The sequence below is a fragment of the Rhinatrema bivittatum genome, chromosome 5 (assembly GCF_901001135.1).
Source record: "Rhinatrema bivittatum chromosome 5, aRhiBiv1.1, whole genome shotgun sequence".
Lineage (NCBI taxonomy): Eukaryota > Metazoa > Chordata > Amphibia > Gymnophiona > Rhinatrematidae > Rhinatrema > Rhinatrema bivittatum.
Window position 1 is genome coordinate 224264346 of NC_042619.1, and position 16299 is coordinate 224280644.

The 16299-nt window shown below is 46.6% G+C and overlaps 1 protein-coding gene across 2 annotated transcripts in view; it reads left to right on the forward strand.

Moving 5' to 3' along the window:
- Positions 1–15287, forward strand: part of PDHA1 (pyruvate dehydrogenase E1 alpha 1 subunit) — a 58513-nt gene extending 43226 nt beyond the window's left edge. For both annotated transcript variants that reach the window (XM_029603359.1, XM_029603360.1), the window contains 6 exons: positions 1177–1269; positions 2133–2288; positions 2672–2743; positions 12014–12081; positions 13810–13918; positions 14804–15287. In XM_029603359.1, coding sequence (XP_029459219.1) covers positions 1177–1269; positions 2133–2288; positions 2672–2743; positions 12014–12081; positions 13810–13918; positions 14804–14968 — 663 coding nt within the window. In that variant the 3' untranslated portion in view covers positions 14969–15287. The remainder of the gene's footprint in view (positions 1–1176; positions 1270–2132; positions 2289–2671; positions 2744–12013; positions 12082–13809; positions 13919–14803) is intronic.
- Positions 15288–16299: the final 1012 nt, after the last annotated feature.

Consider the following 16299-nt stretch of genomic DNA (forward strand, 5'->3'; position numbering starts at 1 on the left):
CTGTTATGGAGGCTGACCACCTTATTCCCTAACTCTTGGGAACTTTTGTTTTTCTTCTGATTAACCACTGGCGCTGAATTTGTGCAGGGATGAGTGTCTAATTCATTAGCCGAACGATAATACACTCAAACCAAGTTATAGTTTTAAAAGCTTTGGAGAAGAGATGGCTAGTATTGTTCCTTTTCCAATCTCTCCCATCGGAAACCATGCTGGGTTTCTTCCGGACTTTCAGCAGTTTGCGAGCCATTCCCGCCCAAGGTTATTGTGTGGAGGCATAGTTGAAGAGAAAGAAGCAGTATTTGAAGCTGGGGACAAGGAAAAAAGAAGAAATGCTAAAGAAATACTTTAGCTTGGAATTCATTGAAGAAGGGATTGGAGGAGGCCCACCCGTTGTGGCTACTGCATTAGACACACAGAAATAAGGGTCAGCAAACAAACTGTAGGTGAGGACTTTCCCTGTACGTACCCAGACTCCTGGGTTTTGCCTCCTCTCCAACCGATGGAGAAAGAGAGAGAATTTCACTGACACTGCCATATAACCTAGTGTGCCACCTGCAGTCCTTCAGTAGTTCTCTGCTCCAGCAGATGGTGGAGGTGCAAAACCTGCAGTCTGTGCCAGTAAAAATAAAACCCCAGGAAAAGTTGGTGAATCCTCCCAGGAGGTTGGTAGGTCCTGGTGGGGCCATCCCTCCTGGTATTGAGGTGGACGAGCAAGGGTTTGGGGACCCTAGTTTCCTCAGTCCTTTGGTTGCTGGAGAAAGTGTCTGCCTGCCATCTGTGGCTCCCCTTTGCTGTGTTCATTGCCCCTGAATGCTCCATCCCTGCCCCCTCAGATTTTACTGGCTTGTGGGGATTGCCAGGGCACAGCTCCTTTTGGCCTATCCCTTCGAGAGCCAGTAGGATTTTATTGTAAGGTGGTTTTTTGTTTTTTATTTTTACTTAATTTATATTGTATTTTGTTTTGATTACTGTGAATTTTGACTAATTTATATTGTATTTAAGATGCTTTTTATTGTGTGCATGCTTTATTGATTGTGAGATTTTACTGCTTGTGTTTTGTTGTATCATGCTTTTGGGCACAATTTTGTGAAAAGCATTTGAGAACTGAAGATTAGCTTAGAACAGACTTCTCATTGGGCAGCTAATGCCTCTTGTGTTTCTCATGTATCATTCTAGGTGCCTGTTGGAGCAGGCATTGCTTTGGCCTGTAAATACTTTGGCAAAGATGAAATCTGTTTGACTTTATATGGTGATGGTGCTGCTAACCAGGTGAGATTTTTTTTTTTCAATTTTGTACAGCAGTATGGCAATCGTACTGTCCTGCTGAGGACCTTACAGTATCTGCTGTTATTTGGAGCACCTCTGTTGCCCTTATGTCCAGGTTCCCTTTCCTTATATTTCAAATTTGTATAGCAGAAAGGTTTGACTTGGTATACATTCTTTCTTTAATGAGAGTGAAATAAGGAGACAGATCAGCTCCCAGGAACAAGAGGGATAAGGAACTTTAACAAAATATAACCAAAGCAGAAGATAAAAAGGCTACCCCTCCCCCAAAAATGCTCTGGTCCTGTTTTCCTTGTCTTTCACAGGACAAGCAAGGATGTGCTTTAAGACCAGATTAGCCAGTTCTCAGAGCTCTTGACTGTCCTTCAGTCAGAAACAAGAATTTTAGGTTTAATTGACAAGGAGCCCTCCTGCTCAGAATATAAGGCACTTTGCAGTTCAGCTTCATAAGAGCATCTTGAAGGTGGACAGTGTTTCATGTCCAAGCAGGTCCTGGGCTAGCTTATCTGCAAAAGGGGCTCCCTGGAAACATCCATTTTGTACCAGCAGTGGTAGAGTAGTCACTGATGTCAGAATGTCCCACACAATCCCATAATGGGGCTGAACGTGACATTGCAACTCGCCTACTGCACAAAATAGATACTTCCACTTCCCCAAGCATCATAGGAGGCTAACTCTGGACCTGTTTGCATTTTGCCTGGCTTTCTGGGCAGGTAGCTACTTTCTCCTCTCTAAAGACCAGGTAACATCAAGTTTTCAAAATGTGAGTTTGCTTGCGAGTAATAAAGAAAAACATGGAGAATACACCGCACTGTAACCTCTTGGTTTATTTTTTCTGCTTCTGCCAGGGTCAAATTTTTGAAACTTACAATATGGCAGCACTGTGGAAACTGCCCTGTATCTTCATCTGTGAGAATAACCGATATGGGATGGGTACTTCTGTAGAACGAGCTGCAGCCAGCACAGACTACTTCAAGAGAGGAGACTACATCCCAGGACTCAGGGTAAGGGGCGGGAGTCTCGCTCTTATAATCCAAGGCTAGGATAATTAGGTAGCAGCTTAGTCTAAACAAAATACCTTTATTTATTCTAATTTACTGGTTGAATTTTTTTGCAATTAATTGTTGGTTCAGGTTAGTCGGCAAATTGTTTCCTATCTACATAAGTCTTCTCAGGTTTAGATAACACAGAGCCTTTCTTTCTGGGTACTCAATTATTCCGAGTTTTCTGCTATCGCTTTCGCTGATATCTCGCTCTATCTTCTCCCTGATCTCAGGGTTATGATTCCTGTGTAGCTCCCATATCTGAGGTGTCTGAATACCTACTGAGCTTGTCTAGCTGTTCTGCCTTTTTCTCCTGATGCTCTGCTCTGTGCTTTTATTAACAGGTGGATGGTATGGATGTCCTGTGTGTCCGAGAAGCAACAAAGTTTGCCGCGGAGCACTGCAGGTCTGGAAAGGTAATTATCCAAGTGCTCTTGGGCACACGGAATTTCCATCTTATATGGTACAGGAAATTTGGTTCTTACCTGCTAATTTCTGTTCCTGTAGACCACAGATTAGACTCCGTAGGACAGTAAAATACCTATAATATACAATATTCTTAAACACCTTATAAACAATACAATCTATACAAAATAGGCCCGTGCGCACAAAGTTGTAGCCTGCGCATGCATCCTGCACGCACATCGTCGGCGCACCCAGAGCACACAACCAAGCCTCCCGGTGCGCATACCAACGTGCACAGAAGAGTTTTGAATCACTCCACGTGCATAAGTCATGGCACCGCCAGCCAAGAAGATCAAGGGACAAGTCCTCTGCCCAGCCTGCCACTTGAGAGCTGCGCAACCTGAAGTGGCCTCTGCCCTATGCCAGCAGTGCAAAGAGGCTCAAGGGGAACCAAAGCAAGGCCCCCCACAGACAGTAGAGGGTTCCGGATCCACTAACGATAGAACTCCGGACCTCTGTATCTCTGACTCGGCGCCTACGCAGGAAGGCACCTGGGGGCTTCCACCGTAAATCCGCCGGGACTCAATATGGACCCAAGGACCTTTTTCCTGGGTGGAATTCTTCAAAGGGCTGCAAACCTTTGTCCAGGCGCAATCGGCACCGCCGGCGACACAGTCCCAGTCCCCAACAGAAGCACAAGATCCTCCAAGCACCTCTCAGTCCTCTCAAGATGTGCTCCACCTAGGCAAGAGCATCTCTACAGTGATACAGACACCTCAGGGGATGAGACTGACTCCCTGGAGGAAGGGGAAATCCCTCCAGGGATGGAATCATACCGAACCATGCTGCGATTCTTCTCCGAAGATGAATTACCACCTCTCGTATGTCTCACCCTGAAGATGCTGGCCATTCCAGGTATGGGTACCACAGCGGAGCCAAAGACTAACCCCATCCTGGTGTCCCCTCCGTCAGGCCTCATGCTATGTTGCAGGCCGTACAACAACTTATTGATCTGGAATGGAATGCCACAGAGGCCAGCTTCAAAGGAGGACGGGCTCTAGAAGCCCTATACCCCTTGGAACCCATGGCCAAGGAACTCCTACAGTTCCCAAAAGTGGATGCCATGGTCTGCGCCATCTCTAAGCGCACAACCATCCCGGTCGAAGGAGGAGCGGCACTCAAGGATGCCCAGGACAGATGTCAGGAAGCCATCCTTAAACAGTCCTTTGATGTAGCAGCAATGACCCTGCAAATCATGTCCTGCTGCGCCGTTGTAACACATGCCTGCTTATGTCTCTCCAGAGACGCAAACACGTCTGCTGAAACATTAGAACCGGCGATATCCTTCCTCACGGATGCGACCTCTGATCTAGTGCACACCTCAGCCAGGGGCGTCTCCTCCATAGTGGTAGCCAGAAGACAACTATGGCTTTGAAATTGGTCAGCCGATGAGACCTCCAAAGCGAACCTTACGAGATTGCCTAAGAACATGCCATACTGGGTCAGACCAAGGGTCCATCAAGCCCAGCATCCTGTTTCCAACAATGGCCAATCCAGGCCGTAAGAACCTGGCAAGTACCCAAAAACTAAGTCTATTAAAGGATCCCTTTTGTTCGGAACAGAATTGGAGAAGTTAGCCAACAAATGGGTGAATCTCCAGTACCTCATCTACCGGAGGACAGGAACAAAAGAAACCAGTGCTCCTCTCCCCGCAGAACCAAGGGCAGAGGAGCCCAGCGCTTTAGACCCTACAAGAACACATACTACCAAGCACCTCGCCCCACAGGCAGGTCCCAGTCCAGAGGGTAGCAGGCTCAGGTACAGGCTCTGGCCATACCCTACAATGAGAATCAGCAGACCCATCCACAGGAAGATGCCATAGGGGGCAGACTTTCCCTCTTCTACCAAAGATGGGTCGAGATAACGTCGGACAAGTGGGTCCTAACCATCATTCGAGAGGGATACTATCTGGACTTCCACAGCATCCCTCCAGAAAAATTTGTAAGATCACCGTGCCACGCCCTCTCCAAGAGGATGGCAGTGGAAACCACACTGACAAAACTACTCAGCCTAAAGACGACAACACAAGTGCCCACGCACCAACAAAATACTGGTCACTATTCCATCTATCTTATTCCCAAGAAGGAGGGAACGTTCCGGCCTATCCTGGACCTCAAGACCGTCAATAGTTACCTGAGAGTACCACACTTCTGCATGGAAACCCTACGCTCAGTCATAAGGGCAGTACAGCCGGGAGAATTCCTGACTTCACTGGATCTATCCAAAGCCTATCTCCACACCCCGGTCCATCACGACCATCAGCGCTTCCTACGCTTCGCGATACTGGACCATCATTACCAGTTCCGGGTGCTACCCTTCAGACTAGCTACCGCCCCTCGGACCTTCACCAAAATCATGGTGGTAGTGGCGGCAGCACTGAGTAAAGAAGGAATCCTCGTACATCTTTACCTGGATGATTGGCTGATCAGGGCAAAATCTCCAGAGGAAAGTCACCAGGCGACCACCAAGAAATCTACTGCAGAATCTCGGGTGGGTCATCAACACATCCAAGAGCTGCCTACAGCCCTCCCAGTCGCTAGAGTACCTGGGAGTCCACTTCGACACCAAGCAAGATAAGATTGTCCTCCCTCCTCCAAGGAGAAGGAAACTGATGGGTCAACTGCGAAAACTGTTGAACTATGCTCGCCCCAAGGTATGGCACTACCTCCAAGTCCTCTGTCTCATGACATCAACCCTGGAAGTCGTTCCATGGGCAAGGGCCCACATGCGCCCACTATAACGTTCCCTACTGTCACGAAGGAACCCGACGTCCCAGAACTACTCCATTCACCTCCAGCTACCAGCAGAGGTTCGGACCCAGCTCCAATGGTGGTTACAGGAAGACCATCTGAGCAAGGGAGTAAAACTATTCCCACTGAACTGGATCTTGCTCACCATGGATGCGAGGGTGGGGAGCCCACTGCCAGGAACTGACGGCCCAGGGACAATGGGACGAGGAAGAGGCAGGATGGAACATAAACCGACTGGAAGCCCGAGCAGTCAGACTAGCCTGCCTACGATTCGGTCACAAACTCCTGGGAGAATCTGTTAGTCATGTCGGACAACGCCACAACTGTGGCCTACATCAACCGCCAGGGAGGAACCAGAAGCCAACAGGTGTCCCTGGAAATAGACCCCCCCTCTCATGGCGTGGGTGGAAGCAAACCTGCAAGAAATCTCAGCCGCCCACATCGTGGGAAAAGACAACGTCTCTGCGGACTACCTCAGCAGAGAGAAGCTAGACCCAGGGGAATGGACTCTGTCGACCACAGTCTTCCAGTTGATAGTAAACTGCTGGGAAACCCCAGCCATGGACCTCCTGGCAACTTGGTCCAATGCCCAAGTCCTCAAGTTCTTCAGCCGCAGACGAGAACCACACTCCGGGGAAATCGACGCCCTCATCCAGACCTGGCCACAGGAAGACCTGCTGCACACTTTTCCCCATGGCCACTACTGGGCGGGATCATCCGCAAGATAGAACACCACAGGGGGCTAGTACTTCTAGTGGCCCCGGACTGGCCAAGAAGGCCATGGTACACAGACATGCGAAGACTTCTTGCGGGGAACCCTCTGTGCCTTCCTCCACACAGGGACCTTCTCCGGCAAGGACCAATCCTCCACGAAGACCCAACTCTATTCTCGCTTACGGTCTGGCCATTGAGAGGACTCGCCTGAAGAAGAGCGGATACTCTAAGGCAGTGATTGACACCTTGCTCCAAGCACTCAAGTTCTCCACATCTCTAGCTTACATACGAATATGGAGAGTATTCAAAGCCTGATGTGAGGACCGCAAAATCCTTCCACGGACAGTCAAAATCCCCACGATCCTGGAATTTCTGTAGGACGGCTTGAAGAAGTGGTTGTCTCTTAACTCCCTTAAGGTTCAGTCTATCAACCCATCCAGATGTTTCCTGCTTCCTGATAGGGGTCAAACAAATCTGACCACCATTAAAGTGGCCGGTGCCCCTAGCGGGAGCTTCCTTCAGACCTACACATGGTCTGTCACTACAGCTCCTGACCTTGAAGACTGCATTCCTAGTGGCAATATGTTCAGCCCATCGCATCTCCGAGCTTCAAGCACTATCCTGTCGGGAACCGTTCCTCAGGTTCACACCGGGATCCATATAGCTTCGCACTGTCCCCTCTTTTTTTTCTTCCGAAGGTGGTTTCTCATTTTCATCTAAACCAAACAATCTCGCTGCCATCTCCAGACGAACTTAAGGACTCTGAAAACTCACGACTTGTTCGCCATCTTAACGTCGGCCGACTCCTAGTCCGATACCTGGAAAGATTGGAATCTGTACGAAAGACGGACCACCTGTTCGTCCTTCACAGCGGGAAGAAATAGGGGGAAGCGGCCTCGCGGGCAACCATAGTCCGCTGGATCAAAGAAGTAATCAAGGAAGCCTACATAGAGGCAGGGAAACTCCCACCTCTACAGCTCAAGGCCCATTCTATAAGGGCCCAGGCAGTGTCCTGGGCGGAAACCAAGATGCTGTCGCCTGCCGAGATCTGTCGGGCGCCGACGTGGTCCTCCATACGTACCTTCTCCAGGTTCTACCACCTGGATGTCCAGGCCCGGGAGGATACAACCTTTGCAAGGGCAGTACTAAGCAGGCCATGAGCAGCCTCCCACCCAGTTCGAGAGTAGCTTTTGTACATCCCATTGGTCCTGAGTCCATATGGCTACACGCTAGGAAATGGAGAAATTACTTACCTGATAATTTCGTTTTCCTTAATGTAGACAGATGGACTCAACAACCCACCCACGGCTGCCCCGGAATCCGGGAACCTCAGGTGACAAGCCCAGAGAACAAGACAAGCATGGGTTAGCCAGGTATTACCCTAATTCGACACCCATAGTTGCCGGGTGTCAGCATTATCTGGTCGAGTGCACTGGCGGTCTCCAATTGGAAATCAGTTGAACCAGTCCAAGTTAATCAAGTTAACCAAGTTATCAGAGCACACATATATCCACAATTGCTTTTTGAGGAGAATACTGAAGAGCAGAGCTTCCTGCATGGGTATATGTAGGCTGATGTCAGCTTTGAAATCTGACTCAATCTCCCATCTGCTATCAGGAGCACACTATACCCATTGGTCCTGAATCCATCTGTCTACACTAAGGAAAACGAAATTATCAGGTATGTAATTTCTCCAGTTGCGATGGAGAAGGTACAGAGAAGGGCGACCAAAATGATAAAGGGGATGGAACAGCTCCTCTGAAGAAAGGCTGAAGCGGTTAGGGCTGTTCAACGTGGAGAAGAGATGGCTGAGGGGGGATATGATAGAGGTCTTTAAAAGCATGAGAGGTCTTGAACGAGTAAAGTACAAGGTTATTCCCTGTCCATGCATCCAGATGTTCTGTGTTTTCTTCATAAAAACATAAGAAATTGCTATGCTGGGTCAGACCAAGGGTCCATCAAGCCCAGCATCCTGTTTCCAACAGAGGCCAAACCAGGCCACAAGAACCTGCCAAGTACCCAAACACTAAGAAGATCCCTTGCTACTGATGTAATTAATAGCAGTGGCTATTCCCTAAATAAACTTGATTAATAGTAGTTAATGGACTTCTCCTCCAAGAACTTATCCAAACCTTTTTTAAACCCAACTGCACTAACCACATCCTATGGCAACACATTCCAGAGCTTAATTGTGCGTTGAGTGAAAGATAATTTTCTCTGATTAGTCTAAAATGTGCTACTTGCTAACTTCATGGATTGCCCCTTAGTCCTCCTATTATCTGAAAGTGTAAATAACAGATTCACATCTACTCGTTCAAGACCTCTCATGCTTTTTAAAGACCTCTATCATATCCCCCCTCAGCCATCTCTTCTCCACATTGAACAGCCCTAACCTCTTCAGCTTTTCCTCAGAGGAGCTGTTCCATCCCCTTTATCATTTTGGTCGCCCTTCTCTGTACCTTCTCCATCACAAATGGAGAAATTACATACCTGATAATTTCGTTTTCCTTAGTGTAGACAGATGGATTCAGGACCAATGGGTATAGTGTGCTCCTGATAGCAGATGGGAGACTGTGTCAGATTTCAAAGCTGACATCAGCTTACATATACCCATGCAGGAAGCTCTGCTCTTCAGTATTCTCCTCAAAAAGCAATTGTGGATATATGTCAACCAATGTCCGAACCTTAAGGGCCCATCTATGTTCATGTTGATCAGATCTGGGAAGCATGGTCGATGTGGCCACTTTGGAGCTACCAGGATCAAATTGCCTGGATGTTTCTCTATCTGCTGTAATCCCTTGTCCACCAGAGGCCATGGGGAGGGAAGATGAAGAATCCCTCGCGTCCACGGCAGCACCAGAGCTCCAATTTTCTTGTTTTGTTCAGTGGCTGTAAAAACACAATGCCTTCGTATTCTCTTTGGTCGGGATATCTCCATCTTCTGTGAATGAGATACATTGCTGCCTCCGACAGCACCCATTCCCCGGGTTCTAACTTTCTGACTGATAAAATCCACCTTAATGTAGTTTACTCCAGTGATGTGAGACTGTCAGCTGTGCCAAGTGCTGTTCTGCCCAGAGAATCAACTCTCAGGCCTCTCAGGCCACTGCCTGATTCTTGGTTCTGCCTTGATGGTTGATGTAGACCACCGTTATCGCATTGTCTGATAGGATCTGTATTGGAAGGCTGCATAACCTTGGCAGACAGGCAAGCAACATGAAATGCACCATTCTCACGTCTAACCGATTTATTAGGCCATGAGGTTGCCTGTTTAGACCACTGACCCTGTGCCAACTAATCTTGCCACACTACCTTCCACCAGAGAGGCTTGCATTGCTGGTGACTATTATCCAATTCACATTGGTGCGAGTAGGCACCACAAAAGACTGAACCTGGCTTCCCCCTCTAACGGAGGAGGAAGATGAAACTCTTCCAATAATGGATTCCAGTGGGAGAAGAGCCCCCCCCCCCCACACACACACACACACAAAGGCTGCATATGCAAACTCCCAATGCATTAATTCCAATGTCGATGCCATAGAACCCAGACCTGTAAATAATCCCAGAGCTGGGCACCGAAAGCTCTAGCAGAAGCCTAATCTGACTCTGCAATTTCAACAGTCTCTCTCTCCATGAGAAACTCTCTCTGCTAGAGTTTGTAAGAGGACTAGCTTGTTGCTAGGTTCACCACCCATCCTAGAGATAAGTGCATCGGTACCTTTTGTACTGATTGTCAACCAGAGGTCATTTGATTTTGCATGAATAAGCCAGTCATCCAGATACAGAAACACCAACATACCCTCCTTTTGCAGTGCATCTGCCCCCACCATCATCACCTTGGTAAGGTATGTGGAGCCGTCACCAGCCGAAGGGAAGGGCTTGAAACTGAAAATGCTCCCTTAAAGCCATGAACCTCAGGAATCTCTGGTGCTCCGGCCTGATGGCTATGTGCAGATATGCCTCTATCAAAGCGAGAGATGCCAAGAACTCTCCCTTGTGTACTGCTGCTATGATGGACCTCAGAGATTTGAACCTGAGTTTCCATGTGGAAATAGGGAACTTTGAGAGCTGTATTTGCCTTCTTTAAATCCAACATCTCTTGACTTGGATACGGGGGGAAAAGAAACAGGATACTTAACTTAAATTGACCTCCAGCCACACTAAATCTATTCAGGGTCTGAGCCAACAAACTCAGCAAGACATCTCTGTGAAAAAAAGAAATCCTAGCAGAGTCCAAAGCAGCTCTCAATTATATGCATGTTCTCCCTCTTCTAGAAGTGAGAGAGCCAATCTGAATCCTCCAATATCTCATGATCCACACCCTCTTGAACATCACCAGAGACAGCCTCCCTGTGGCATTTGCCAGCCATGACTGACAAATGGGAGGCCCAAGCACATAGTAGGTTACTTTTGCCTTCGCTGGGCACCCCTGCAGAATGGTCCGCAGGCCCTGGAAACATTTCACCCAGGAGGAGGAGGATGAATCTATACCAGAGTTCATAGGCCCAACCTTGCTCTCTCCAACCTCTCTCGCGGAAGCTTCTGCCCTCGGGAACAAGGGAGAACTGACCATTGCCTCGCCTCCCAATCTACTCCCCCTCCAGAGAAAACCATAGACCAAGGGGATGTCCCAACATAGGCAAAAGCTTGTAGTAGTCAAATCACTTTGAGCATCTAAACAGCGCTGATACAAACGGAGAGAGAGTGAGGACTGAATTGCTATCAGACGGCAAACCTCCTGTGCGTACACCAATGCCACCTGGGCGTACATACACACCCCTCCAGGACACATGCAAGGATGCGCTCAAAACTGCATTGCAGTTGTACACACAGACGTATATGCGCAAATACACGCTCGTATAGGCTATTAGCTGTGCAAATACACGCTCAAGTTTAGGTTGCAATTTTATGATAAATCTGTTTTTATTTTTTAAAAAACATACAATTTTATGCGCATAAGAACCCTGCAAATATGTGCTCTGGTCTAGATTGCAGGCGTACACACTCAAATCCAGGCCATGGCCTTACGCACACAGATCCCAGCACATGCAACCGCCACGCAATGAGAATGCGTGCACATGCCTACACACGAGAAAAGAACCCCTGCAGTCCATTCACGTTGAGTAACATTTTGCAGGTCTGGTCTCGATGGAGAGCTAAACTAGTTGGTAAATGGTGCTACTTTTACCTGACACATCTCTTTATAATAATGATTCTCCTGCTTGTTCAGACACTAGAGCCTTTGAGTGTTGGAGGGCCAAAGGGATTTATTGCATTGAACAAGTGATGGCAGGGGGGGAACTCTTAATTTGATTGACAAATATCATTTGAAGGATTCAGACTTTTTAGCATTTGCCCAAGTGAGGCATTTCATATTCTCTAAGGAGATTATTGAGTCTCTGATTCGAGGTAAAACCTTATTTGAAAATTACTGTGATAAGGCTGATACGGTTTGGGGAATTATTTCCAAGTTGTATGGCCTGCTTAATGCTGAATTAAAGGAGCCCTCTAAGCATATTCAAGCCTGGGAGAGAGAGACTTGGGTGAATCATTGAGTGAAGATGAGTGGGACCTAGCCTTCATTTACGCAGGTAAATGTTCTTTGTTCTTTTTGAGAATACAAGGGTAGATTAATATTGTGTGGGAGAGCTTGATGGTGCCAGACTGCTGTTGGAAGGTGTCATAGCAGGTGCAGAGCTGCTTCTGTTGTGTGGCAGGATTGGTTTTCAGTTTTCCATCTTTTTTGTTTTTTTGCAGGGTCCTATTCTGATGGAGCTACAGACGTATCGTTATCACGGACACAGCATGAGTGATCCTGGAATCAGGTGAAATTAAGAAAACATATCTTATCCCCCTTAATGTCAGTAAAAAAAAAAAAAAACAAACATGGTGAAAGAGAAATGGATCTCAAACAGGATTGGTATTTTAATACCTTATTGATATTTTATAACCTGATTGACTGCAAACTTTATGGAATAAGGAGGCATTACCAAAGTATAATTTAGTCAAAATCACCAATGAGAATCCTGGAAAAAGAACAGAGGTGCATATGCAAGAGACCCCTTGGCCATTTCTGTTCCACGTCTGCTTCTACTGAGGAAGACTAAATGGGACATGAGGTCAGTCTCTGTTGGCCTTGTGGGACGTCGGGACTTGTGGTTCCTGTAAGAGAAGGCTATACCCCGTCTTCTCTCACTCTGTGGCCTCTGCTGGGAATTTTATCAGGCCAATACAGAACGTGTGCTCAGCCGAGCACCCCATTAGCCCCCGTTTGGTAGTGCATGGAAAACGTGCAGCCAACCCCCCCCCCCCCCCCGAAACTAATAGCACTCATCACATGCAAATGCATGTTGATGAGCCTATTAGGTATTCACCCGCAATACAGAAAGCAAAATGTGCGGCCAAGTTGCACATTTTACTCTCAGAAATTAACTCCTGCCAAAGGCAGGAGTTAATTTCTGCCAAAGGCAGGAGTTAATTTCAGACAGCACCGGGCAAGTGTACAGAGAAGCAGGAAAAACTGTTTTTCTGTACACCCTCTAACTTAATAGCATAGCGATATTAAGTTGGAGGCCCAAAAAATAAAAAAACTTCTTTAAAAAAGAAAAAAAAACCCTCTGTCCGCAGGTTGTAAAATGGACGCCCAATTTTGCTGGCTTCCGTGTCCTGAACCCGTGGCTGTCAGCAGGTTCGACAGCCGACGCCGGTAAAATTAAGCGTCGGCTGCCAGACCCACTGACAGCCACCACTTCTGCCAAAAAGGAGGCGCTAGGGACGCGCTAGTGTTCCTAGCACCTCCTTATTAGCGCGGGCCCAAATTTAAGTACTGAATCGCGCGCCCAGGAGAGGTGCCTGGGCGCACGTTGGGAGAGCGGGCGCTCACCTCGGAGCGCTGGCTCTCCCGCAGAGTTTACTGTATTGGCCTGAATGTGAATAAGCGAAATGGCTTTGAGCTTGTGATGCTGCTGCTGTGATATTTAGAGGGTATTGGAATAAGATGGAGAATTAAATACTCAGAAGTGTTAAAATCTGAGGTGATTTGCTTTGGAGATCAAGGTTGGCGACAGGTGGAAGTATCTTTACTGCTTCCTTCCCCCCATTCCCAGCAGGGAAGGCATTTCTCTTCTGATGGATAAATTAGCAGTCACCTGTGAGAGCAGCTAATCTTTCATCTGAGGTCTGTAATGAGGAAAGTCACAGGATGAGCACTGACTGTCGCCTTTTATTTTATTCCCCTCTCTTTACATGTGGCTTCACAGAAAACCAGGCATGCGGAAGAAAGCAGCTATCATTTTGTTATATATTTTTAGGCAGGGAACAGAAAAGTCAAACCACTTGTGTAGATGTGAAATTTTTAAAGGAATGAAAATCATTTGGTGTACAATTCTAGATTTTCACTGTGAGGATCTGACAGAACAGCCCTTCCCTGTGTTGGGTTGCCTTGAATTCCTTCCCTTGCATTTCTGTTTCAGGGTTTTTACCTTCAATATAAGAACTGCTTCTCATTGTGTGTATTTTTCCATGTGTCTTTGTTTGTTTACTTCTTTCATAAGCTATCGTACTCGAGAAGAAATTCAGGAAGTGAGAAGTAAGAGCGATCCTATTACTCTGCTGAAAGACAGAATGTTAAACCACAACCTTGCCAGCGTGGAGGAACTAAAGGTATTTCAATCAAGCAAGGAGCTGGGGGGGGGGGGGAATGGGGGAAGAGGTCAGGCCTTGCCTTGGAAGAAAGCTTACTACATACCTTCAGCCACTGGGACTGCATCAAATCTCCAACCTGGAGCTGAAGGGCGAGGGCGTTAACATGTTGTCATAACATGGATAGAGGAGAGCCTCTGTGTTACTGCACAGTGTGTATGGCAGGGTCACCATCAGCCTTTGGGATTTCTCCATCTGTGTCCTACAGCCTGAAACTATTTGATGTACAGAAGTTTGTGAAAACCAAAGCCGTGCCCAGCCTAGTATTTTATATTTAATGCTACGTTGAAAGGCACGCTTTACTACAAAAGGAATATGAGGAAGTATCAGGACCAGCTGAATAGGATGCCTCAGTAAGTAGTAATTGTAAAGATAAAAACATCAGGGCTGGTATAAGAATTTATTGATGATAACAAGTTTCTTGGTATCTATCTATTTTTTTTCCCTCTATTATGGTACTGATGCCTTTCAGATTTTTAGCTCACAATGTTTATTTTGAATATGGTTTGACAATTAAGGGCTTGGGTGTTCCCTATTTCAGGTTTAGTGTTCTTCAGCTTTAGGAAGATTCTGAATGCTGGCGCTTTGGTTTGCAAATGTGTGCTGCAGGCCAGGGCTCCAGTTTTACCCGGCCTGATGGGGCCTCCACCGGGAGAGCGGGATTAGCGCTTCTATTATTGCATGGATGTTTTTCAGCCTGGGCTTCTGAGCCCTTGGAGATATTATTGGAAGGGGGGACAGAAGTGCAGCATAGCAACTCTTGCTGGATTTTTCAGGACCCGAGGCCAGGCTTTGCTGATTTTAGTAAAGGGTAACTCCTGCCTTCTCCTTTGCTGTACACTGCAGGAAATTGATATTGAAGTAAGGAAGGCGATAGAAGAAGCTGCGCAATTTGCCACTACAGACCCCGAGCCACCGTTGGAAGAACTAAGCCACCACATCTATTGTAATGAGGCGCCCTTCGAGGTGCGAGGGCCAAACCCTTGGATCAAGTACAAGTCTGTCAGCTAAAGTGCTGCACCTGCCAAATCACGTCTGTTACAGTGCTGCCTTTTATCAAGTAACTCCTGAGAACTTATCGGGCTGGCCTACAGTTTGTTTAGGGAGAAAAACTTTGGAAAGCTGACTTCCATGTTAAGAACATCAGTGTCGTTGGAAACTTCTTAGGGATGGCTCCAAGGTTCCTTTTAAGAAAAGACCTGAAGTAGGTTAAGTAAGCACCTGAAGGGACTCGAGATTTTTTGTTTGCATTACATAGTTATTGTCTTCCTAGTATAAAAATCATGTCATGCACTTTTATGCCTGTTTATTAAAGTCAGCCCCTACAATAGTTTGCTTGTTATTCTTTGTGCAAATGTGGTAAACTTTTTTGTCATAGGCATACAAGGGCTCTGCCATCCTTGGTCTATGCACAGGTTTAGCATTAGAACTTAAAATCAGTTTTAGCCAATTGTCTGTCTAAGGTTCCTTTAAAAGCCCTAAAGTGTTATGTTCTTAAAACAGTGCTTGACCTGATCTGTCTGAATCTTGTAACAAGAGGTCAGAGTTTGAGGAAGATGAACACTGACAGGTTGCAGAGGAAAAACATCTTGTATGCAGAAGACAGTTTTAAGATAAATATTTTATTTTTTCGTAAAGATCTCTGGTGGCTTAAAAATTTTTTATTTTTTTTAAATTGACCTTGTTCTTTATTAACTTAATAGTATTGATATTGTCGCGTGCAGCTTCCACCTTCCTTTGTAATGGCCATGGGCCTAGGAGGTGAGGCTTAGGATGCAAACCAGCCATTTCTTCCACGTGGGATTAAATGCTATACTCTAGCAGGCTTGTCTCTAAATAGATCCCTATATCCAAAGGCTTGCTTCACTCTCAGTGCTAATGGCAGAAAGGAACAGTATGCTGCCCATATGCCATTGGTTAGGACTGAAGCAAGAGGGAGAAAAGTGTAGAATGACAAGTTCCACAGCAGAAAATGCTGAGTTCTATGAAATGTCAGCAACTTTTTAGTGCAGCAGCTATGTAACCCAACAAGTTTGTTTTAGCTAATTTAAGAACCACTTCCAGTAAAGAAAGTTACGATTCTTCTTTATATTGATTTAGATTGAGTGCCAGCTGTGTTAAATTCCTGAAAGTGTATTGGTGTTACTTTACTTCCTAGTCATGCCTGCCGAAGGCTTTCATGAATACTAAAGGGTAAATTGAGAGCAGAGTTGCTTACCTGTTACAGGTGTTCTTCTAGGACAGCAGGATATTAGTCCTCGCAGATGGGTGACAACATCAGATAGAGCCCGGCACGGAAAATTTTTGTCAAATTTTCTAGAACTTTGACTAACCCACTGAGC